Source organism: Ochotona princeps, chromosome 11, assembly GCF_030435755.1.
Source record: "Ochotona princeps isolate mOchPri1 chromosome 11, mOchPri1.hap1, whole genome shotgun sequence".
Lineage (NCBI taxonomy): Eukaryota > Metazoa > Chordata > Mammalia > Lagomorpha > Ochotonidae > Ochotona > Ochotona princeps.
The window spans coordinates 19,722,114-19,749,047 of NC_080842.1; the positions used below are offsets into that span (position 1 = coordinate 19,722,114).

Below are 26,934 nucleotides of genomic sequence, written 5' to 3' on the forward strand. Positions count from 1 at the left end.
GAATGGGCATTCATCTTACCTGTTAAGACAAGGGTGTGTTTCACCTCAGATATATAGGCTTAACTTCTGGTTCTGGGTTTTGACTCCAGCTTCCTGGATAACATAACCCAGGTAGTAATGTTGGCTCAAGTACTGGAGTCCCTGCTGCCCCCATGGGAGTCCTGAATTGAGTTCCTGGCTCCAGTTCTGGCTTGGTGCAGCCCTGATGTTGTGGCATTTGGGGAATAAACCAACGGATCAGAGTTCCTTGTTTTTGTTCCTCTCAGATAAGTTAAAAAAAAGAGAAATATATATATATATATATATATGTGTGTGTGTATATATATATATGATTCAAAGAACTTATACTGAGACTACTGTGTAAGAAGATGGCAGGCAGCGATGGCCAGTAAAGAAAGGAATTCCTCTGGGCAAGTGAGCAAGAAGCAGCAGCAGTTTTTTGCAACTGTGTCATGTCCATGCCTATTGAGGGTGCTTGCACTGTAGAGCTCCATCCATCCAAGTCAGATCAGAGCTTAGCAGTCCTTCATGCCCACCCAGCTCGATTTACAAGGGTGCAGATCTCCGGGAAAATGTGAGCTCAGTACTCCTCCCTGGGGAAGGCAGGGATGTCTCTCACCAGCTCTAATGGCAGAGAATTATAGAGTGGATAGACGTGTACCTGGGCAACCAACTGTTGGTTCCAGGACCATTCTGCAGTACAAAGGAGCAATTATGGAGGAGGTTCAAGGATATCTAGGCCCTGCAATCAGATCAGAGTTCAGACGGACAGGGTACAAGGGATAGGAAACAAAGCAAAGAGGTAGCAAGGAGAAACTTGGAACAGGGAGAGCTCAACAAGCTGGGGTGGGATGCAGGGGCGAGGCAACATGAGAGCGGGGACCAAGGGTGTTTGTATGAATGGGCAAAGGGTAGGCAGCATCTGGTGGACGGCAAGCAAGTTGCCCCAGATGGCCTGTATAGGAATCCTGCTTTCTTTGATACTTCAGGGGTCCAGGTCTGCCGCCTGCTCTGGTAGAGTTCCAACTGCAGAAAGAACAATTTTGAGTTGACTTTATAAGATATTTTATCTTGGTTAAGGAAATTTTAGCTAAGGGAACATATTGAGAGGGGAAGAATCTGTGAATGCACACACCTAACTAACTGGAGGAGTCCTCCAATTAGGAAAGCAAGTGAGCCAGTAACGAAACCTATGACTATTCATACTCTGGTTGACTGCAGCTAGTTTTTGTTTATTGGTGCTTTAATTTATTATATTCCCTATCTTACTGTTTATTTCAAAGAGGGATAGAGACAGATGACAGAGGCCAACAGATAGCTGAAGAGTTTCTATCTGCTGGTTCACTCCCCGAATCTCCACATCATCCAGGATGCTGAAGTTGGGAGCTCGGACCTCAACCGGGGTATCCACCACAGGTGGCAGGCAGCCAATCACTTATGCCAAACCCTCACCTCCCTGGCTCTGCATTCATACAAAGCTGAAACAGGAGTTAGAATTGTGAATTTAATACAAGGCAATCTAATTTAATACAACACAAGCATCGTAACTGCTACACTAAATGTCCACTCAATGATCCTGATTTTTTTTTTCTCCAAGAAATGGAACCCAATCCTCTGATATGGGATATGGTGCCTTTATAACTTTTTTAAGATTATTTCACTTATTTGAAAATCAGTTTTTGGCATGCAGAGGTGGGCAGGGAGGTAACAGGGAGAGGTCCACTCCACAGATGGCCATAATGGATGGAGCTGGGGCTGGGGCAGGCAGAAGCCAGGATCCCAGGAGTTTCACCTGTGTCTCCTGTGGGATGCAGGGACCAGAGAAGTTGCACCATCTTTTTCTGCTTTTTCTACATTAGCAAGGAGCTGGATTGGAAGAGGAGAAGCCAGACTTCAACTGGCACCCACATGGGATGCTGGCATTGCAGGCCATGACTCAACCTGTCACACCACAATTCTGGTCCATGATTCTAGAATCTTAAGCCAAATAATACAGCACCCTAGAAAAAATTAAGTTAGGGAGCAACAAAGAGCATTCAGGAAGACCTGGCTATTCATCTTTGTTTTGTTTCCACTCACTACATACCTTGTTGGAACTTATGTCTATATAATGGGCAATAGTATTTAAAACTACAAGGTTTGACAAGGAATAGTGTTTGTAACACTCCTAGTATTGCATGCAACACATACAAAGTTTCAAAATGCTAATTATAAAAAGAGACCACTGAAATCTTCCAGAGTTTTGCTTCCCAGGAATTTGTCCCACCGATTTAGGAGACCACGTTATAAAGAATCTTGAACCAAATAAATAATTTTTTAAAGTATAACATAGAGACCAAAACCTTATTAGACAAACACACACAGAGATTTCTCAACACTAGTGACATTTACGTATCTGTAACCAAGACCTGAGAAGCTAATAGTTTCATATTCAGAGTGGAGCAGATGACTCTAAGCAACAAATGTGTGCTTTAAGGCTTAAAATTAATATTAAGGGTTGTCTTGCTCTCCGGTATCTAATTTGGAGGGCTTTGAACAGGCTCACCCAAGCTTCCCTCCGTACTCTACTCCTACAAATACAGTTTCTACATTAAATAATTCTCATGAAATGGATGAGGTGATGGGGTGCAGCTGCCGTTTCCCCTGAGGAATGGGTTTCAATGTCCTGGCAGCCCATGGAATCATCCTCACAAATCAATCCCATCCCATCCTCTTGATACTACCTCTCAGAGCTTCCAGCTCCCACTCTGCTCCCCAGTAGAGCCCCCATGAGGCCTTAGTGACATGTGGAAGTCTTCTCCCCAGGGAGTATTTGTCACTTAGAGCTGCTATCCAGTGTTGGCTCTTGTGTGCCGGGACATCCCAGTACCCTTAGGGCAGGAAACCTTCTGTCACCAGCAAAAGAATAGGACACGGCCACAACGCCATGCGTGGTAACAGCTGGTCCAAAGACAACTGTGTACCATCAGCTGGGACATTTACACCAAAGGACTTTCAACAAAACTTCCAGTTCACAAAATTATTACATCACAAGTCTCTGACCACCATCAGCCAAATCCTCTTACCATCAAAATATGCACCATGGTGGTATAGGGAATTAAGCTGCCTCTCAAGACACTGACAGTGTGAATACCACATTCAAGTCCTGTCTTCTTTACTTTCAATGCAGCTCTCTGCTTCTGTGCCTGGGAAAGCATCTGAGGATGACTCAAGCACTTGGTCCACTTCCACTCACATGGGAGACCAGGATAGAGTTCCTGGTTCCTAGTTTGATCCTGGCCCAGCTGTAGCTATTGCTACGATTTGGGCAATGGATCAGCAGATGGAAGATTCTCTCCTCCTATATCTCCCTGTCACTCTGTCAAATTAAAAACAAACAAATAAATTAAAAAAATATCCCATTGGCAATATGTTGGAAACAGTATTTTAACTACAAAGCACACTGTTGTTATCCCTAAGCAAAGGTTTTACTAGAGTAGGGATACTCAAGTCTAAAATGCTTAAATCCATCAAAGAGAACAAAGAAAGAACAGGAAATTTAATTAATGTATCTATTTGCTTTTTATAGAAGACATCTTGTTTTTCGTATGGCTTGGATGAACAATTACAGCATGAAAAATCACTCTTCTATTTTGTATCTTTCATTTAAAGATACAAAATATTTAAATATTATCACCACTGGTGATAATATTTTTTCTTGATCAAAAACCCTGGTCAAATGAGAAGCATCTGTATAATAATCAACCTTGCTATTAAAATATAAATATTATGAAGCATGCATTTGATCATTATTCTACCTTCAAATACAGATTTCAGCTCAGGCAGTAGGAGAGTGAGTGGGTGGTACATAGGTGTCCATTAAGCTTTTCCCTGGGGTAAACAGCTCCTGAGGGGATGCCTGGAAACACATCTGTTTTTCTGTCTAGTCACAGCTAAAACTTATAATACTTTCTGCTTTACAATCTTAAATACAGGAAACAGATTATTTGGATAAGTAACTACTTGACTTATGAGTGCATTTTCAGGCCTGGAGGCCTAATAAAAACAGCATCACTTCGGGCTGGGCCTTTGGCATTGATTAGGATGATGGTGTAGATGCCTGTATCTCACGTCAGAATACCAAGGTTCAAGTCCAAGCCCAGATTCAGTTCCCAGATTCCAACTTTGTCCAGCTCAGACCTGGAAATCCTGGGCATTTGCAGAGTGAACTCACCAGTGAGAGCACTCGGTCTCTCTGCCTTTCTCTCTGCTTCTGAAATAAAAACTTTAAAGGATTAAAATCACACATGAAGGCAAAAGGAAAAGAAGCTGACCTGTGAGTTCTCACTGCTAAAAATTCTACCCTTTCTAATACATCACACCCTTGCTCCTTGTAATACATTTACCAAAAATAGTTCCTTTTTCACAAGAGCACTTTTGAAAAGGGGTTCAGGGTGAGCTTTCAGTCTAGCAGCTAAGATGTTGGTTAGGATGCTGACATTCTTTTTTTTCTTTTTTAAAATTTTATTTATTTTTATTGGAAAGGCAGATATACAGAGAGGAGGAGAGACAGAGAGAAGATCTTCCATCTACTGATTCACTCCCCAAGCAGCCGCAATGGCAGAAGCTGTGCTGATGTAAAGCCAGGAGCCAAGGGCCTCTTCTGGATCTCCTATGTGGGTGCAGGGTCCCAAGGCTTTGGGCCATTCTTGATTGCTTTCCCAGGCCACAAGCAGGGAGCTAGATGGGAAGTGGGACTGCTAGGATTAGAATCAGAGTCCATATGGGATCCCAGTGCATGTAAGCCAAGGACTTTAGCTGCTAGGCTACCGCACCAGGCCCAGGATGACCACATTTTACAGTGGAATGCCTAAGCTGAATTCTTGAATCTGGCTCCCAATTAAAAAATCCTAGCTTCCTGTTGATGTTGACCCTGGGAGCTTTGGTAATGATGCCTCATGCAGTTGAGTCCCTGCCATCTACGTGGAAGCCCTGGATTGGATTCTTGGCTTCTGGCTCTGGCCTTGGCCTAGCTATTTGGAGACCATGGCATCTGGGGGAATGAACCTGTGCGTCTGTGCTCTGCCTGTGTGTCTGTCTCTCCTGTTGCCCCTCTAACCCCTCAAATAAATAAGATTAAAAGGAATGGGTGGGTGTCATGTTCACTCTTTTGTTTCTTTTTTTTTTTAAGATTTATTTATTTTTGTTGGAAAGTCAGATCTACAGAGAGAAGGTGAGACAAAGGAAAAGATCTTTCTTCAGCTGGTTCACTTAAGGCACTTGAAGGGGAGCGGAACAGCTAGGATACAAACCTGACATATGCAAGGCAATGATTTCAACCACTAGGCTCATGTGCCAGGCCCCATGTTCACTCTTTTCATAAAATCTGGTAAATCTTTTTGACTAAGGTAATATCCATACATTTATTTGGAGGCACAGTGCAGTATTTCAGCACATAAACATAGAAAAAAAAGAGATGCAGTGGGAGAGATCTTTTATCATCTGTACACTCCCCAAATGGCTCTAAAAATCAGAACTCAGCCAGGCACCAGGGATTTCATCTGAGATTCCAGGTCTCCCACATCAGTGGCAGGGAACTGAGTACTCAGGACATCACCCACTGCCGTCCCGGGCACTTTAGCAGTAAGTTGGATCAGAAGGGGAGCAGGTGGGACTCCAGCGGGCAACCCCATATGGGATGCTGGCAGCATATATGGAGGGAGGTTTAATCCCTGTAGTTGCTCATTTCTTAAGTGAACTGGTAGCTTCTTCCCATGCTTACTTTCTAAATACCTTGCTACCACAGTTTGAACAGAACCGAACTTGAAACCTTCCATTAAAAGCTAACATATTTATGTGAATGTTTGAAGGATGAGGATCCAGTTATCATGGTAGAAGACTAGACCTTTGGGAAGTGATTGGTTGGGATGAGTTGGCTAGGGTGAGTCAATTATGATTCTGCTTGAAAGGCAGAGACCAGCTGGAGTGTGGTGGAAGAGCGGTTGATCTGTCAGGGCCCGCCTGCCCTGCACTGCTCCATCCTGGATGGGGCTTCTCAGCAATGTAGCTTCCCTCATGTGTAGCTTCTCTTAGGTGACTAGCATTCCTGCCTAGCCCACTCAAAAATGACAATAGGAAGCTACTCTCTCACTTTCCTGGGGTCCTCTCCTCTCTCATTAGTGAATGTTACGAAAAATGTGAAAAATACTAGCACCCTAATTTCAAGTCCAACACCATGAAATTTCCTATGCCTATTAACTGCATCCTTAAAAAAGGAGGAAAGAAGAAAATAATGATTTATGTCACTCACTATATGTAGGTTGTGAGTAGTTGGAAATACATTTAGAACCAAATAATATAGCACACCAATAAAATTCTTTCTCTGGACCCTATTTTGGAGTTAGGCAAATGCAGAAGCATTGAGGGCAACTTAAAATGGAATAATTTTTATCACTTCGATGGTCAGAACTAAAGTCACTTGTCGCTGTCCTTCAGCGAACAACTTGGTGCATGGAGCCGATAATAACACGTGTGGACTACTGACTGATGGTCAATAGCCAAAGTTTATTAACAGCACCAGACTTTTAAAGGAAGGTTGTCATGTAGGCCTCCAAGGAGGAGGGCCCTGAGCCACTTACATCTCAACAGCAAGGTACAGTTCCCCAAAACACAGCTAGTTCCTCTAATAGGTTCTAAACCTGTGAACCAGGATGCATCCTGCTCATTCATTTCCTTATCAGTTGCTCCTGGTGCCTCCAGAAGAGATTCAACTGGCTATATCTCCCACAATAGCAAAGATTCTGAATGTCCTTTTACAGTCACTGACTTTTTCTTTTCAAAGAAGGCAACACAGAATCACTCTGCTACTCTGGGGAGGCCTCCAAATTTGTTTTCCTGCTTCCCTAAGAAACAGAACTCATGAGTTTTAGTTGGTTACCCTTAGATTGTACTTTCTCAACTCTCCTTTGCAGTTCTTGATGAATGGGGTGTGAACAAGTGCATCTCAGAGAGGTTTCTAAAAGCCTTCCTCAGAAAGTTGGGAGCAGAGTGCACGATGACCCTCCCTTCACCTGCTGCCTGGAGCGTGCAGGTGATTAGGAGTCCTAACACCATCCAAACTCTCCAACCGGCAGAGCAGAAAGAGGGAGCTCAGATCCATGGCCCAAACTACCCATGAGTAAAGTTTTATATGAGAGAAACTAAGTTAGAAACCATAAAAGCCACCGTTACTTAGGGTCTCTGTTAGTTACAGAGTAACCTAACTCAAGCTTTTAAAAATAATATTTAAAAATAAAACCAACGGTCTCCACAAATAAATATTTCTAATTACAGAGGAGAATCACATCACTTAGAACACTTAAAAAGCCAAGTGCCAAGGCCTCGGGGGCTTTTCTCCCACAGATATGAGCAAGGCTCTCTAACATGGACAACCCAGAGGGCCTGCAGAGCCCTCCTCTGGGATACCGGACATTATTCACCGGAATGATTAAATCCAGCCTCTTACTTCCTGAAAAATAAACATGGAACGTCAACTTACTTGCACTTGTGAAGGGTTTCAGCACAATTAGGTCATACCCAAAACAAGAATATTCTTTGAACAGAATTGAAAGCAGCACAGAGCAGAAAGAAGGCAGTTAGGGGGGAAATGCCTGTTTAAGACCCAAACAAGAAAGGCAAAGAGTGAAACACATGCATGCCTTGAGACTTACGTGGTTGTCTTTATAGTAGTAAGAAAGGGCAGGAAACCGCCGTCTACTCCGGAACTTGGAACTCCCCAGGATGATGTGTGCCGTGGCCGATTTGGGCACATACAGTTCGGTAGGGAAAGAGTCACAAACCTATCACCGGAAAACACAAGGGGATTTTTAGGAAAGCTAGTAATAATACTTTGTATACTGCCATCAGAAATGCCATTTCGCCACACTTCCAGGTTGCATATCTGAGTTTTCAGAGCCAAACTATGGAGAGATGATCTGGAAGAAAATGAAGCACTGCTTTACAGGAATCATTCCACATAATCACTCTGAAAGCAGGCATTTTTGTGTGTTGTCCTCTCTCTTGAAGGGTTCTTTAAGCAAGGTAAGGTAGTGACAAATGAACACTATCTTCCCCAAAGGAGCCCAAATTGCAATTTTGGCAGCTGGGAAAACTTGAGCTGTCTGCATCTGATGGAAAGATACCTTGACATGGGGACAGAGTCTTCCTAAAATGTGAGCACAGAGGTTAAGTCATGGGATTATCTCTGAATCCAATCATTCCTGTCTCTATGCCATCAGTCCAGTAATTATCTAGTCATCAGTTGATAAGACATTCTGGATTGATTCCATACTTGGCCATTGTGATACTATAAACATGGGAGTACAGATAATTCTTTTATCTGCAGATTTCACTTCCTTTGGGTCAATTTCCAGAACTGGAAATGCTGGGTCATATCGTAGATCTATTTTCAGATTCCTGAGGGATCTTCATACTGTCCTCCATTAGGAAGGGTGAAATAACTCCTGTTTGCCGATGATATGATCCTAACACAGGGGAACCAATGCAGAGAATATTGAAGAGATTGACAAAGTTGCAGAAGATAAAGTCAGCACACAAAAATCAATGTTGTGCTGGGGCTTCTAATTGATCGGGACGATATTCTACCAGCTCTACCTTCAGACCAGAGAAGGTCTCCCCAAGAAACTGTTGAATTTATCTGGACAATAAGATGCTGGACTCTATGCCTGGTATATGATGGCAACGAAAGATTCTTGACTTAATTTGAACTGTAATACTGCAACTAGGTGGAGGAATCCACCAAGGGGGGAGGGCATCGGGAGGGGATGGGGGAATCCCAGAGCCTATGAATCTGTGTCACATAATGCAACATAATTAATACAAAAAAAAATCAAGGGCCTTTGATACAAATAATGCCATGGTTGAAATGAACTTGTAAAATCTGTCCCATTTATAATAGCTATGAAAAAATTAAATACATTGAGATAAATTCCACCAAGGATGTGAAAAATCTCTACAATGAAATTTAAAAATTAACTGTTAAGAAAAGGAATTATAGACACAACAATGGGAAAAACCATCCATGTTCACTGATTGGAAGAATTCACATAACCAAAATGTTTATACTGCCCAAAGCTGTTTAGACTCAGTGTGAACCTAATCAAAATATCAAAGACGTTCTTCTCAGATTTAGAAAAAAAAGATGCTAAAATTCATAAAGAATCAGAAGAGTACCTAAATAGCTAAAACATCAAGCAATAAAGCTTGAAGCATCATAATACCAGATTTCAAGACATATTACAGGGTAGTTATAATCAAAATAGCCTGCTGCTGGCACGAGAATAGACATTTCAACCAAGGGAATAGATTAGGGATACCAGAATTTAATCCACACATCTACAATCAACCAACCTTTGAGAAACGAGCTAAAACCACTCCCTGAAGAAAAGACAGTCTCTCCAACCAACGGCGCTGGGAATACTGAGTCTCTGCCTGCAGAAGTATGCAACAAGAGCCCTATCCTACAAAAGTCACCCACAATGGATCGGGGATTGAACCCCAAGAACCAAGCCACCAAATTACCAGTAGGGGCAGGGATTTCCTTGAATAAGAGTCCAGAAGCAAAGGCAAAAATGGGCAGATGTGGTTGCACCAAGCCAATAAGCTGCAGCACAGCAAAAGGAGCACTCATCAAACTAAGGAGACAATGGCAGGATGCCAGAAAGCATTTGCAAGCTATATACTAGATAAAGGATTAATATTCAGAATATAGAAGGAGCCCAAGAAACTCAAACAACAACAATTAAACAATCCAGGTAAAAAACAGGTCAGTGATCAACCTTTATGCAAAATACAAGATAAACAGTTCCTTCAATATTGTTTTTGCTACATCTCAGTGGATTTGATATTTTTATTTTTGTTTTCATTCATTCAAAAAAGGTTTTTTTCTTATTAATTTCTTCACTGACTCATAGGTCATACAGTAGCACTGTTTTGCTTCAAGGTTTTTGATTTTCCATTTCATTTCTTTAGCAACACATTGGTCATACAGTAGTATGTTATTTAACTACATGTTGTAAATTTCTAATTTTTCTTCCTGTTAATTTTGTTTTACGGCTTTTAACGGGATGTATAGTAACTGTGTATTAGAGACTACAACTTTCAGATGTGAAGATACAATGCAGTATACATCTCTACTTCCAAATCAAAGATGGACTCCCAATGAAACTGTTAAATATATCTTGACAACAGGATGCTGGACTCTGCCATTATCTGTACCCGCAATGTCAGAACACAAATAGCAGAATGATGGACTTATGACTGATTATGAATAGAATTGTAATGATAAGAGGGAAAATCAGTTGGGTGGTGGAGGCTTTGGAAGAAAGGAGGAGAAATCCTACAGCCCATGGAACTCTATCATAAAATAATAAAATAAGCTTAAAAAAGAAAAAGAAATAGGCCAGTGGTATAAACATGCCTTTTTCAAAGGATGAAATACAAATGGGCAACAGACACATAAAAAATGTTCATGATCACTAGCCACCAGGGAAATGCAAATGGAAACCATCATGAGGTTTCGCCTTGCCCCAGTTAGAATGGCTATCATCCAAACATCCAAAAATAACCAATGTTGGCAAGGACTTAGGGGAAAAGGTTGTGGGATTATAAACTAGGATTGCCCTCTATCTTTCCACATCTTATCCATTCTTCCAGGGCCAATCCTAGGTCCTCCTCTTTCGGAAAGCCTCCTCCCCAGTCTTCTACTCGGGCAGGTTGCCAGATGGGACCTCCTTTTGTGCCACATATCACACTTCACACCAGCTCTGTGTTTGTCATGTGTTGATCTTGTAAGCGGTCTAAAGGTATCAGCTCTACACATCCCTGCCAGCATGTTCCACTATGAAAACCCATGCCTTGGAGGGAACTTGTCATTTAGAATCAGAAATCGGTGGCTTAGCTGTGGGAAAGCCAAATCACCCTGAGCATCCTGGTGTTCTAATCTCTAAAACTAAGACTGAGAGAAGGTTTAAATGTTTTAAGCACTCTATGAAACACTACATACAAGACAATTTTAGTGGTAGCAATGTACCCTAGTTGAGGTTGTTGTAGCTCAGCACACATTTTACTCTCACATCAGTACACCAGTCTTTTTGCAACATGAGACTGTTCAGAGGGCAGTTGCCTGTACTTCTTCAAGGCATAGTCTATCTCCCAGAAGCCAAGCATCTTTGCAAGGATATCAAGTGGTATAGCAACAGGAGGAAGTCCTTTAACTGTAGGTCCTCTCTTTATTTCAACTCGGCCTTCATCCTCTTGGAGATGGGATGGCACTGTTCTTGCAAATTGTTCTTTGAGGATACCTACGCTAGTCTGTCTCCACTACCTCTGTGACCAAAATCATGAATCACATAGTGTACAGCAAATGCCAAGTGTAACTTCAGAATCTGACCAATAACAATTAAGGAAAAAAGATTTTCCAAGTGTTTTGCATGTGTCCTGGCACCAGAAAAAATTCCCTTTTTCAGGATAGATAGCCCAGCCTACTTGGACCCATAAAGTCCCTATTGGAATGAGTGCCATGGTATATCACCCGTCCTTTCCCATAGCAGCCATGGGTTTGTACCTCCCACACAGCAACCGCTAGACTATGACTAGACAGACCACACCTGCCTGTCTGAGTGTGAACAGGCATGCAGTAATTGCAGCAGAATGACAAGTTTCTGGAAAAAACAGCTTTTAAAGAGAAGTATAATTTCAACATCTTGAGAATGAATTTCTCTTTAATGACACAAAAGAGTCACAAAATCTTACAATTAAATGAAAGAATTTAGTACTAACCAAGCTTTCTTAACATGCCTGTGACAAACAGCCTTTCTGAACAAGAATGGGGACCAGCGTAATGGTTCCACTTGCAAGCGCTGGCATCCCATGTGGGTGCCGGTTCATGCTTCAGCTGACAGGAACCGATGCCCTTATGGGATGCCAGGGTTGCAGGCAGTGCCTTTACCTGCTATGCCACAATGCCAGCCTTCTGAGATGGCAAATTTTATGTTAGCTTACTTTTATTACAATAAAATAATAAAAAGAAGAAAAAAACTATTGGATAGCATCATCTAGCAGTTTATTATTTTTGTAACAAACTAATACAACTTCGCAATCAATAATGTACAGCACAATGCAGTTTATGCCACTACATTTCCAAATCCCTCAACATGCCTCCTGAGATTTTCTCTGGTTTGAAAAAAAATACACATAAGAAAACTCTGACTATATGAGACTTTCCGAAGCATGGAAAAGGCTTTTTTTTTTTTTTTGCTCAATTTTTTTTACACTGATTGTCTCAGTAGAGTAAACCAAGTAAATTAATCAATTAATCATTTTGGTTTATTTCTCCTTTTTTTTTTTAGTTGAAAGGACAAAGTCCCTTGTCTTCATCAAGCAAATTAGCTTTCCATCAACTTCCTCATGTCTTAATGCTATTCCAACCCAGAGCAATCTTTTGTCAATTCATTCATTCATTCAATAAGCTTAAAAAAATAACACGGGTATTATTATTAACTACTAGAATACAATGAAAAGATGAATTTTACCTTTGAAGACTTCTCATTTCCAACTGGCTGGCCTGGTATGGCCTTGTAGAAGTGTACGTCCCTGTGACACCATTAAAGGCGCGACAGAACCTGTCTTTGCTCTGGTCCATTCACCTTAGTGCTTTGGGGTAAGAGTCAGTTGTCAGAAACTGAAATAAGCCTACACAGACAACTGTCTTCTTAAACTTTTAGGACTTTAAATTTATTTCAAGAAATTTATGGTGAACAGGAAGAAAGGTATGAACAGCGTACATGACTGATGTACACATAAAATATTATGCATTATTTTAAAATAGCTATAGGGAACCGAATTAAGCAAGCTTTAATAAAAACCAGTGGTTAGGATTATTCCATTTTAAATTTTATTCCAAGAAAATCTGACAAACTTTGAATTAGTAATTAATGCCAATTAATGATTTCAAGGATAAGGCACTAGAGGAAATCTTACAGTTAGACTAACCTAGACAAGGATCTTTTACAGGGGTAATATAATAATAATAACATTCCACCCAATACCACACGAAGGAAACAATGGGAGTGGGGAGTGCTGTAGCATAACAGATATCCAGTAGACAGACACTCTCTCTTTGTTGCTGATCTGCCTTTCAAGTAAAATTCAATCAATATTAAAATGGGAAAATGGCCAAACTGGTACTGGAACCTACACCTGTACTCTGAGGTCATTTCACCATGGGCAACAGTGTTTTCTCCAGCAAATGACACCACTTGACCACTTACTCTCAAGGATTTGTGAGAAGTAAGAATAAGATAATTTAGGAAAGAATGAAAGAGAAAGAAACTTCTCAATCACGGATTAACATTAAAAAGGAAAGGGTCATAAATTTTCTGAAATAACGCAATCTTCACTCTCTAACTTGTTAGAGGAAAAAAGAAGTTACATCATATTTCTTTTATTTCGCCCTGTTGATGATATTTACAACTCCTGGAAATCCCCAAGTTTTTACCCTTTCTGTTTCAATAGTTGTTGATTGCTTATTGGTTGAAAAGAAATGCTGAGAAACTCACATCTGTCATCCATCTATTGCCAGACATAAGTGACTGACTGAACATGAATCATGGTGTGTTGCTAACTATAGAAGGACATCTCATCACAACTAAAAGCAATCTGTAGTTCTAAGAAAATATTATTCCACAAGATGTAGCTTGGCCTCATTTTCTTCCTTGCACAAGGATGTGTCAATATTTTCTTTTCAAAAAAAAATCCAGTTTTCTTTACTTGGCTTGGACTTTCCCTTCCTTCCATTTCAAAGTCAAAAGTTTCTTATAAAAGTTGACTTAATCGTGGGAACACACTAGTCAAATTATGACTATGTAATGATGCAGTTTCCACATTTACAGTTCACTGTCTTGGCAGCATTATTACCCAACTCATCCATAACGCTCCAGATATTCTGACAAATGATGTGGAAGAACCTGGACTGTGGGTTATTAAGCTTTAGCATAAAGCTAGACTCTCATACTTTAATAAACTGTGTAACCTATATAGTGAGATAAAATGGAGGGACAGAGTTCAGCAAACAACTAGGAGTTATTTTACTAAACAATATGTTAAAGAAAATCACCCCTTTGCAAGTCACTGATTCCTCTGGGGGCACTGTCCCCATTTCCTTTTTGTAAAGCATCAATGAGTTGATAAATTTTCCACCCAACCATCACCATATATGTGACACTCATTCTTGCTTCAATTTCAGTAGAATTCATGTAGTGATGTTACTATCCCAAACTAGATCCTATTCCCACAAGTTATAAAAAGCTAATATGAGTTTATCTTGGGGCACTAAATTTTGAAATCCATATAGAGCTTTCTTTAATATGCATTTCCCATGAAATCTTTAAGGTCTCATGTTTCAAAGCTACTTTACTTAAAACAATAATTTAAGATATATTGGTTATTTGTTTATTAATTCCAAATATTTCTTCTGTGATTTTTTAAATTTCTGAATCATATTTTTATTCCCTTCTCGTAGAATTTGTTTGATGCAGTCATTTTAATTTAACTGTTTTCAAACTTCTCTGAGTTGAGAATATCTAATTTGTGTCCAAAAGCTCTTTGAAGTCCTTTAATGCAATGCAAAACTTGGAATTGCAAGGACAAAATGGCTTACGATAATCGCAAGGGGAAAATGTACACATACCTCTGTCAAAAATCAAGCAAAAGAATCAAAATAGCGAAAACCTCAATTTAGCCAAAGAATTTTACATCCAAGTAATAAAAAATACACATTTCCAAGGCTCAAAATATTATTACATTCATCAAATTTTGTATGTCTTATAATTGCAATAGAAGGGAAGAGAAATTAACAACTAATATATAGATGAAAAACAAAAACATCCATGCTCTAGTCCTTTGAAAAACAATATTGTTTTTGGTATTTATTTTTATATTCTCTAAATTAGCTCTCACAATGAGAAAAAAATACGGAATTTGTCTTTGTGTTTCTAACTTATTGAAATTTTAAAAATAATTTAAGCCAGGGCCCGGCGGCGTGGCCTAGCGGCTAAAGTCCTCTCCTTGAACGCCCCGGGATCCCATGTGGGCGCCGGTTCTAGTCCCCGCAGCTCCACTTCCTATCCAGCTCCCTGCTTGTGGCCTGGGAAAGCAGTGGAGGATGACCCAATGCACTGGGACACTGCACCCGTGTGGGAGACCCAGAGGAGGTTCCTGGTTCTCGGCTTCGGATCGGCACGCACCAGCCCGTTGCAGCTCACTTGGGGAGTGAGTCATCGGACGGAAGATCTTCCTCTCTGTCTCTCTTCCTCTCTGTATATCTGGCTTTGTAATAAAATAAATAAATCTTTGAAAAAAATAATAATTTAAGCCCTTAATGCTTTTCAACAGATTCTGGGAATTTAATCTTAGAAAAAAATTTAAATTGGGCATAATGAGATTACATCCAGATTATGCATGTGGCAAAACAAGGAAATAACCTAAATGTGACAGACTGTTAGAAAGTCATCTCACGGACGTGAGTACTATGGAGCAACAATGAAAATCATCGAAGTAAAAAAATAAGGATTCAAAATATTCATATCTAACCAGAAATGATTAACAGGGGACAGGTTAACAAAAGGCTAATAGACATGAAAAGCATAAGAAATAAAGACATGCAGACTAAATAAAATTGAGAAATTACCTATCTCATTATCAAGTTGTCAAGAAATTTTTAAAGATTTAAAAACCCTTGGGCCCAGCGGCGTGGCCTAGCGGCTTAAGTCCTCGCCTTGAAAGCCCCGGGATCCCATATGGGCGCCGGTTCTAATCCCCGCAGCTCCACTTCCCGTCCAGCTCCCTGTTTGTGGCCTGGGAAAGCAGTTGAGGACGGCCCAGTGCTTTGGGACCCTGCACCCGCATGGGAGACCTGGAAGAGGTTCCTGGTTCCCGACATCGGATTGGCGTGTACCGGCCTGTTGCGGCTCACTTGGAGAGTGAATCATCGGACGGAAGATCTTCCTCTCTGTCTCTCCTCCTCTCTGTATATCTGGCTGTAATAAAATGAATAAATCTTTAAGAAAGAAAAAAAAAACTCTTTCCTGGTAAGGGCAAAATCAACCAAACAGGCACAACTGCTGAAAATGTATATAAATTGTTACAACATTTTTATAGTCCTTTATGACAATGTTTAAAACAAACTTGTTTCAGCATTTTGCCACAAAATTTTACTTTAAGAAATTCATTAAAAAAATACTAAAAAGTGTGGGAGAGGTATAGCAGCAGGCTGTTCTCACATAATATGTAAGTTTGTGAAATATAATGATAAACTAAACATCTAAACATTGAAGAGTAGATACAGTTCCATATAGACTATGGAATATTAGGCAGCTTCTATAAGACTTTACAGGACCTGGTGCAGTAGTCTAGTGGCTAATGTCCTTGATCTGCAAGCACCAGGATCCCATTTGGGTGCTGGTTCTAATCCTGGCAGCCCCACTTCCCATCCAGCTCCCTGCCTGTAGACTGGGAAAGCAGTCGAGGACAGCCCAAAGCCTTGGGACCCTGCATCCGTGTGGAAGACCCAGAAGAGGCTCCGGGCTCCTGGCTTTGGCTCAGTGCAGCTCTTGCGATTATGGCTGCTTGGGGAGTGAACCATCGGACAGAAGATCTTCCTCTCTGTCTCTCCTTTTCTCTGTGCATCTGACTTTCAAATAAAAAAAAATAAATCTTTTTTTAAAAAGGATATTATAATATATTTGCTGACAGGAAATTATGTAAAAGGAGTGGAATACAAGGCATACAAATAACTACTTTTGTAGTACATGTATAAATGTATATACACAAAATTAATATATGCATTACAACTCTGGAAAACCACCTGCCAAATATACTAACAGTGTATATCTCTGATTATGATACCATTAGGCAAGTTTAATATCTCTTGCTCTATATTTTCCAGTTTTAAACAATGTCTACTACCTACACATGAAAAAAAAATAGGAAACTCTGCAGGGGAAGAAATAAAGACTATTTTAAAACAGAGTATTACAGGAATGGGATAATGTGTGGTTTTGGTTTTGTTCTTCTGCAACCTCTCCGGAATGTTTTTATTTTTGTTACTTAACATTTTTAAAAATTAATAATGAAATTTATAAGCCCATCAGTGGAGAAAACATGTGATTATATCTGCCATTTCTGCTTCCCTTCCTCTCCATGGTCTTTCCTATAAATGCAGACACATTTCTCCCCATCTCTCTGGGGAAGCCTCTTGGTGACCTTGTGTACCAATCAAGAGTTCAGAGAGCACAGCAAGGAGTGGTGCCAAAATGCCATTGGTTTCTCTCTGACTTCTCCACTCATCACTCGCTGCACTATAAAAAGACTTGCTGGGAGAGTGAGGCCCTAGGCAGCTCTCCCATCAATGGCCAGCCTTAGGATGAGTTTGGAGGGATGTTCTCTAACGTTCCATTGCTCAAACTTTGTTTGGGGTGCAGGCAGGAAACAAATACCACCAGAAAACTCAGGAAGATCTGGAAATCCAGACACCTATGTCTTCAAAACGCTATAAGATATCTAAAACCGCTAAGTTATCTAAAACCACAATTTCAGGTGGATATCACTGATTGTCCCACTCACTCTGTAGTCTCTATTCACGTCGCTGAGCTGCCAATAGTCATTAGGGAGGCCCATTCGCTTGTATTCTTCACCAAGATCAATCAGCTTCCAGCCTTGTTCCCTTTCTTCTTTATCCAGCTTGGGGTTGAACGAAAAGCAGTACAACTCCTCATATTTCACTGCAAGAAGAGGGAACACAAAGCCAAATCAAATGGAGTCAAAGCCAGAACCAAATCTTCCCAAAACAAAGGCCCAGCTGGAGTCCACGAAAGGCCATCCTGTCTCTGTGGACAGGGCACCCACCTCCTGCCAGTAAAGAAAAGACAACCCTGGGGTGTTGGTATTCCACTTTGCAAGAACATCTTTCCTTCTAGAAACAGGGCCTTCTCCGACATGTGTTTTTTTTACCTGTTAGTTGCTTTAAAAGCAACTATATAAGAAAAGGAGCATAAACAAGAGAAATGCATATATCATTAGACATCAAGAACTAAATCTGCAAACATAGGCTAAGCTGAAATTCTGGCTGAGCTCTTAGAGGTAGCAAAGGTCCAGGTCACCTCTGTTGTTCCATGTCCTCAATGAGAAAAAAGAAACAAGACAATTTCAAGTGCTGGGATTATATTAAATGTTTGCACTGAAAATATGTGAACGTTTAACAACATAAATACCACAACTGGGCTGCTCACAGGTAAGAGATTTTTCAGATTAATAAAACATCACCAGTTCATAGTACCATGATCATGGGCCACAAGTGGAAGACTGTGTCAACTGTGTGTCATGGAATCTGTCCTTCCATGTATTGCCTCTAACATTTGTGAGGCCACGTCCAAAGGTCCCATCATACCCTCTGCATCAAGAAATCTAGGACTTGGTCTTGGCATGTAAGGGAAGGATCGAGACCAGCAGCCTCCAACAGATAAAGTATGATTCAAATGTGTCATTTAAAATGCCATTATGGCCATTTTTACACAGCTGAAAACAACACAAGTAATTTAATAATATATTTTATGGAACCTCATATATCCAAAACATTAGCAGCTCTACATGTACATAATGCAAAACTCATGAATTCTTACTTTACACATTTTGTTTCATACTGGCTTTGAAACTCCACATGTACCTCTTAGAGGCACAACTCAGTCCGGAGTAATCATGTTTAAGGTACTGCGGCCAATGCTAGCATGGCGGGTAATGTAGACCAAAGCATTTGTGATGGTAACAAATGCAGCTGCTGCCCACTATGTCTTTCCACTGTTTCACAGTCTGTTCTCTTTGATTGCCTTGTTCCATTCTCCTAACATTCCTGCCTCTGTCCAACAGGTTTCTCTCTCCTGCTAGTTTTCTCAAGCCCTCCCATTTACTGCTGAGCCTGCTGACCGTCCTCTGCGTGGACTAATTTATCCCTTAAGATGTTACCTGCAGGCTCTGTGGAGCATCCCACTGTCAGCAGGAGGGGCAATACGTCGGCAGTCTGCAACTGGCATTCAGTTTTGGCCTTATTTTGCTTGCTGTTGAGGTGACTCATCTCCATGGAAGTACAAAGATAAGGGCCATATTTCAAGCACCAGATCTGTTCATTAGAAATGTTCTCTTGGGACTCAGTAGGGACAGGGCAGCGGAGTATCAGTGAGCTACATTATGTTCTATTCTATTTTGTTCTAGTCTAGTCTTTGTTGACATTTCTAAACTTCAAAGCTTAGAATACCGACTGCTTAAATCTTGCTTTTTCTTTCATTTTTGGACAGCTACAGCTACAGCAAGAGAGCAAGAGAGAGAGAGAGAGAAAGGGAGAGACAAAGCTCCCATCCTCTGATTCACTCTCCCAAATGCCAGCAATATTTAAGGCTAGGCCAAAGCTGAAACTGGGAACCAGAAATCCACTCCATATCTCCCACATGGGTAGCAGGCACTCAGTCACCTGAGACTTTCTGCCAGGGTCTGCAATGTTGCAAAGCTGGAATCAGGAGCCAGAACCAGTTCTCAAGCCTAGGCACTTCCATATGGGACACACACCTTTTAACCACTAAGCTAAACACCTGCTTCCAGAATATTGACTGCTTGAATAAAAAAGAAACAACAGGCATGTGCACAAACCCAGCAGATGTTCTCAGCTGAAAAAAGCTTCCTGCAGTCTTAGAGAATTGGGCAGACAGCACATAACAATTTCCACCTCAGTCTCTCCCCCATTCCCCCACCAAGTTGCTCCCTCTCTCCTGCACATTCTGCCCTTCAAACAAATATTTTTTAATCCATGAAGAAGGTGTCTCTTCCATGGAAAGATATTAGCATGTTTGGTTGATAGTGTAATTATAACAGTTTTCCTTTCAGGAGTTTTTAAGGGGAAAGATTATCACACAATCCTCAGGCCCAACTTCAGGAAAAGCCTATTTGAAGGCAGCGAAGTTTCTATTTCTGTCAATCAAGACCAGTCAAGCTGGTGACTGACAGGCCAGCCCATAGGCAGCCTGGGGACTGTCTAGCCTGAGAAACCAAGAAGTGCCACTAGCATTTGTACAGGTTACTGAATATTCCCTCTCTTCTACTTGGCTGTTCATCTGACGCCCAACCCCTGTACTTTACACAGCAAAATTTTAGCAAAGAATAAAATAATCAACTAAGATTAGAAAAATCATGTTTTTGCTTGCAGACTTTGAAAAATTATATTCCACTTATTCTTTCTCTGAAGGTTTATATGTTCTTTGATCCTCATCTCCTTCCTGTCCCCAGTTCCCTGCCTCTGGTAATCATCATTCTTCTCTATATTTTTACAGGTTCAATTGTGGTAGACTCTATATATAAGTGAGAACATGTCACACTCATCTTTCTGTGTTAGGCTTATTTCACTTAGCATAATGTCCTCCAATTCTTTTTTTTTTTAAGAATAGTTATTTACTTATTTGAAAGACAGAGTTACTGAAAGAGACATAGAGATCATCCATCCACCAATTCACTACCTAAATGGCTGCAATGGAAAAGAACCTAGAATTCCCTTTGGGTTTCCCACATGAGTAACAGGGGCTCAAGGACTTGGGCCACCTTGCACTGCTTTCCTAGGTCATCACCATGGAGCTGGATCAGAAAGCGAGCAGCTGCAGCTCCAACCATCACCCAGTTAACCCACTGTGCTACAATGCTGGTCCCAGTGTTCTCTAGTTCTACCCATGCGGTCACAGGCCAGTTTCTTCGCTTTTAAAGACCAAGTGCTGTTCCAACACATGTCTATATCACATTTTCTTTATCCATGCATCCATGACGTGGCCATTATGACTAGTGAGTGCTACATACGAGTGTAGACCTTTTTCTGACAGACTGATGACATAACTTTTGAGTAAATATCCAGAAGTGGGATAACTGGATCATATGGTAATATTGTTTTAAGTTTTCTACATGGTTGTAGCAGTTTGCATTCTCACCAACAGTACACAAAGGTTCCTTTTCCTTCACATCCTTATCGATTCTTGATATGCTTTGTCTTTTGGTATCAGCCACTTAAACAGATGCGAGGGATAGTGCTTTACATTTTAATTTACATTCTCTAAGGAAAGTGATGTTGAACACTATAACACAAGTCCATTATTTACTCCTATATCTTCTTTTGAGAAAAGTCTCTTCAGGTTCCTTTCATATTTCATAAAGTGGATTATTTCCTTTCCTTTTATAGATTGAAGTTCCTTGTACATTTTATAAGAAAATCAAGAGTATTAAGTAAAAAGAAGGACAAATGTGAATCACTATGAGCAGATGTGAAGAGTGGGCAAGAGGAGGGAAAAGTTGTTTGCTGTTTTCAGAAGTACTCAAATCAAAGTAAATACAGAAAGTCCAACTTTTGCCAACATTCTACCGGATGCAGGCAACTTAAAGTAAATACAGTTCTAAGACCATTTAGAGAGGAGTATTTCACAGAGCTTTTACTGGATTCTGAATATTTGAAATAAAAATCATCAGAGTGCCTCACTATTGCTTGTCTATTTTAAACAGATATTTGAATTACCATAAAGACTGCTGAGGCTAACGCAGTGGATAGGGGCTTAGCTGGACTCAGATTAAGCATTATTGATAACAAAGGAATTACCACTGGAAAAAATATATATCTGTCACTCAGAAAAGGAGCACAAAAGGTTTAACTTAAGTAAATGAGATTATGCCAACTATAAACACTTAAACATAATATATATTCAGAACAGCTAAAGACACATGGTCTTACTCATATGTGGAATCTAGAAACACTGATCTCATAGAGGTTGAGACACAAACAGTGGCTAAGCGTCTGGGGAAAGTAAAAGCAAGAAAGGGATGGGGAAAATGAATACAAGTTACAGTTGGATAGGGGAAGAAGTTTTGGAGTTCTATTACACAGAAGGTTAACTACAGATAACAATGTACTGCATATTTTTATTTAAAAAAAAAGGTCTTAGAAGAAAGGATTCTGAATGTTCCCACCATAAAGAAATAACCAGTGTTTGAAGAAATAGGAATGTTTATCCTAAGTGGAACATTCCTTAATGTATACCTGTTTTGAAACATCACCTGATACCATACAAATATGGACAATTTTTATGTGCCAGTTAAAAATTTAAAAATGAAGAAGTGCAGAAAAGTTGGAGAGTAGAATGACCTCAAAACCTGTGGTTTAGTAAAAATGGAATAAAATAAATTATTCAGATGTTGAAGGGCCCACAAGCACTAAAGAAGGAAAGATAATTGATAGTAAAATAAACAGCAAGGGACAAATTAGAGTAAGTAGAAAATAAAGAACATGGGAAAAATACAAGTCTTCTGAGAAACAGGTATCTTTCAATCAGAAAACTTTATACCCTTATTAGTACTTTGGATCTGCGAGGTTAACTTATTTTCTCATTTAGGCTTTAACAGTTCTTCTAATCTAAGATATTTCTTTGCCAAGAATTAAAGAGCTTACTGAATTTGCCCCACATTATTTTTTACGGGTATCTATTAATGTCCATGACCAAGTTCTTGCTGACCTTTGTTAATGCAAAAAGCAAGCCAATAAAATCATTCCAGATTTTATTTTTTGGTAATTTCGTTCACTTGTATCTTAAATTCAGTAAGGAGAAAATATTGAGAATTCTGAAAGAATTCAGCATAAGCCTTGACTTGAATGAACTCTTAAGCATTCTCCCCACCTACTTTTTTAAACAAATGCTTCTCTATAGGATCTTGTGGTCAGCTGTGTCCATAAACGGAGCTGAAAATGTATAATCCATGAGTAGCCAGAGAAATTTACCATGCCCTTAGAATTTAAAGTGTGCTTTCCTCATCAATCATTCACTCACTCACTCATTCTCTCTCTCTCTCTCTCCCTCCCTTACACACACACACGCCCAGTCCTGCTACTCTGGAGAAGGGTGACTGTATTTTGGACACTGTCTTAGATGTACCTGATAAGCCATTCTAACCCTAGCTGAGAGCCACTGTCTTAAGTCAGAACCCCATCATTCCTTGTCTCCACTCAGATCTAAATCCCTTCAAAACTAAATTAAGAAACTGTTTAAGCTATTACTTCATCTTACCACACTTACTAATACACACTTTCTATATTGCTGGTGTTTCTAATGCCAATATTTCAAAATATGGGTTACTGCTTTGGAAGCCCCTCCAAGGTTGGCTTTAATTCAATGAATTATGGTCATTTCCTGTTTTTGGACAAGGTAACCGGTCAAGCTTGTGACTCCTCTAAATATGATGATCTACACATTTCAAAGCAGGGAGTCCAGCAGTTCTCTTCCCTGAGGTTCCCTGTATGAGCCCTGGCGCCGGCTGTCTTGAGCCAGGGCCCTCACTGCCTTGTGACCTACCCTTCCTGCTGCTAGGGCCTTTCCCAGGTCTCTGGACTATTCCTAAATCTCCCTAACCCGGGCAGAGCCCATTTACTACCCAGTACATCCATTAAACAGGGACGCAGAAACTGCTGGCACATAGCTCTCTTATTCTCAGCTGTGTGCAACTCAGCATACATCTTCCCAGAACTTTATTTCCAATTATAGCCCACCCTCCACAGAGTTCAACAGCTTTCTGGCTTTCTCTGCTGCCCTTTTCAATAGACTTGGATGAAAAAGCTCCAAGCATCTGGCTTTAAAGGGGAACAAGGTCAAGTCAAAATGATCAGACTTTGACAGTCCCTTGGCACCATTCCTAAGAAATAACTTTAGCTCTTGGCCATGTACAAATGACATGGTCATATTCAAAAATTTAGGACCCACCCAAACACTTGGGGATGTTTCTCATCAGACTTCTTGTCCCTGTCACAGCAGCTAAGATGTTGCTTGAAACAACTGCATCTCGTAGCAGAGTAACTGGGTTTGGGGCCTGGTTCTGCCCCCAATTCCAGCTTCCTGCTAATGCAGACCCTGGGAGGCATCAATGCTGTTCCAACTACTTGGTCTGTATCATTCACATAGAAAACTTGTACTGGGTTCCTAGCCCCTGGCTTTGGCCTGCACAGACCTGGCTGTTGCTAACACCTGGAGAATGAAACAGCAGACAGAACTTTCTGTGTCTCTCAGCATTGAATTAAAGTTGTATAAATAAGTAAATACATAAATTATTCTCAGACCAAGCCTAGAAGCATTTGGTAAAGTAAATACAAGCAAATGCTTAACTTTTGCATAAACAATCTCTTTCTCCTAAGGAATACAGACATATACTTCCTTTAAGAAACAATACCACAACTCACATAAGCCACACAGAGAAACAAAAATTACTTCAGTGTGCCAGTAGGGAATGCAACACCCGACCAGCACACCTCCCACTGGTTTAGGTGAGGGACGAGAATGTGATGGCAGAGCCGGGGAGAGCTGCAATACTCATTGGTTCCAATGGAGGTCGGGGCTCAGAACAGAACCAACCCAAAGGTTAAAACCACCAGCTGATTGGAGTGATGGACGGTGGCGGGCACTGTGCTTACTAGTAGTACATGTAGGAGCCTGGACTGGGAATGCCTCAAAGTTTCTTAGGGGATTCCCCTGAACAAAATGAAGGAACCAAAGCATTAACCAAGAAAAGATGGAAAATGGAGTAGATCAATCAACCACCTCAGCTATATGCTTCCAGCGGAAAACTGGACAAGGGGAAACTCTAAGATGGACTATGTCAATCAGTGGACTCTGCACCAGCCTCATCATACTTGGACTGTTGCTGATGATATGTTGGAGCTTCTAATTGATCGAGGTGACGCTCTGCTGGCTCTGCCTTCAAACCTGAGAGGGCCTCCCTAAGAGGCCATTGAACTTGAACTGGACAAGTGGGATGCTGGACTCTGTATGGTGTGAGCTTTTAATTAGGGAATCTCAACGGAACTTGAGCTGTGGTTATGCATCAAGGTGAAGGAATTCACCATGGGGGAAGGGTTTGGGGTGAAGGGGGGGGAATCCCAGTACCTATGAAATTGTGTCATGTAATACAATGTAATTAATGAATAAATGAATATTAAAAAAAATAAAAAATAAATTAAAAAATAAATTACAAATCTGAATACCATCCATATGAGAGCTAGAATGAGATGGTAACAGAGAGCTTATTTTTTCAAATCCAAAAATTCTTCCCACCACATTTAAGATGGCTTGATTTAGGAGAACCAATCTACCCAGACCTTAAGCAGCAGGAACAAAAGCCTAACTGTGTCAACCTTGGAAAACATAGAAAGCAATGGAGATCAAAGCTTACAAGCATCAAGAGGCGAGAACCATATTAGAACTGTGTGATAACAATGCTTCTCACATCAAACAATTTTTTCAGTTCTGAGGCCTCCTTCGGGATGGGTCAGTTATCACAGTATGGGGAGGACAGAATTTTAACGTGATTTCCCGAATGGCCACCACACTATAACCTCCAATGACATGAAGTGAAAACTAAGATTCACCAACGAGACCCATCTAGCAAGCACCAGAGTGGATTTTTAAAAGCTAGGTAATGATATGTCAGGGGATCCTTCAGACTTCTTGGCCTCAGCTGAAGCCTGGGATGACATGACTGCCAAACCACTGTCATTCACAAGCACCACACACATTCTAGAACATGTTTTGTGGGTCCAATTTCAACGTCAAGCGTCCTTGCCCTACCTGGCCTTGCGAGGCGTATCAGAGAAATGTATACATCATGACAATCTCTCTCCTGCAGTATGATGAGCTGAATGACCTGGAAGTTCTTGCAGCGGATCAGCAGGGGACAGCCAGTAGCCGTTGTTGCCTGTTTTTCAATGGTGGAAATCTGACTGTGAAGAATCTGCAACCAAAAGTGAATGTGAATACATCACAGGCAGGAAAAGGGCTGACACAGGTGTTTGGGCCACATACACACACAGAGGCAGGAAAATGCCCCAACCTCCAGCTGGCCCCACATCTGTACTCAGATGACAAGAACTGAGGTATTTCCAGTAAGAAGCAATTGCCCAGTTTATAGTTTTATTTTTCAGTACTAATCTTAGTGATATCCAGGCTAATTATTCTGAAGGAAATTATTCAGCATAAAAAAATTACAGGTGTATGGGTATCAAATTAAGCAAGGTCATCAGAAGCTAAACACACTTTTTCAATCAGAGGAAGAGACGCCTCCACTGGGAAGGACCACCAGGCTCTTTACATCCACAGGGGAGGCTCCAGGTCAAAGCAACTTGAGATTTTTGTTTTTGAAGCTGCTGGTGGTCAGGAAGACACAGAACAGGTTTATTTAATTTTAAAATTGTTTTTATTGATGTTATTTTTGGCTGACAAATCAGTACTGAGTACATTTACAAGGAGCAACATTGTATTCTGAGGAATGTATGTGACACTGATGATATCAAGCTAGTTGATAAAGCCACTGCCTTGCTTTCCTATTATATTTTTATGATGAGACATTAAATATACCCTATCTTGATTATTTTGAAATATACCTCATTATTGACTATTGCTTACAATAGCCTGCAGTGCAGATTTCTAAACCTATTCCTCGCCCCTCCCTCCATATCTGGCACTCTGTACTCTGATCAAAAAGTGTCCATCCCAACCCCTTGTAACCACCAAGCTCCTCTCCAAGGAACTCCTCCTTGAGAAGTAATTCCCATCTCTCTGGGCTTCAGAAGGATGTCTACTGAGGCCCCAGGGGAAGCCACTCATTCTTTTAGCCTTCTCTCCTTAACACAGGACCTGAATGTTATGCCAAAAAATTAGTGCTGATCATGGAATATGGAGAAGAAGAAGAAATCTACAATACAGGAATTCTGCTTCCAGTCAAAACACTATGGTTGGGTCACTTTATAAAGTAAGAAATACCAATTATTTCTTATAAGCATCTTCAACA

The 26,934-nt window shown here is 40.6% G+C and overlaps 1 protein-coding gene across 2 annotated transcripts in view; it reads right to left on the minus strand.

The window, feature by feature from the left end:
• Positions 1-26,934, minus strand: part of MTMR7 (myotubularin related protein 7) — a 105,921-nt gene that overhangs the window by 41,348 nt on the left and 37,639 nt on the right. Inside the window, exons 3-5 of one of the 2 annotated variants that reach the window (XM_004597830.4) lie at positions 25,716-25,878; positions 17,659-17,816; positions 7,689-7,817 (exon numbers count right to left, since the gene is read on the minus strand). In XM_004597830.4, the coding sequence (XP_004597887.2) occupies positions 7,689-7,817; positions 17,659-17,816; positions 25,716-25,878 (450 nt within the window). Of the gene's footprint in view, positions 1-7,688; positions 7,818-17,658; positions 17,817-25,246; positions 25,317-25,715; positions 25,879-26,934 lie in introns of those variants that run through there. The other variant, XM_058669879.1, reaches the window with a different exon arrangement.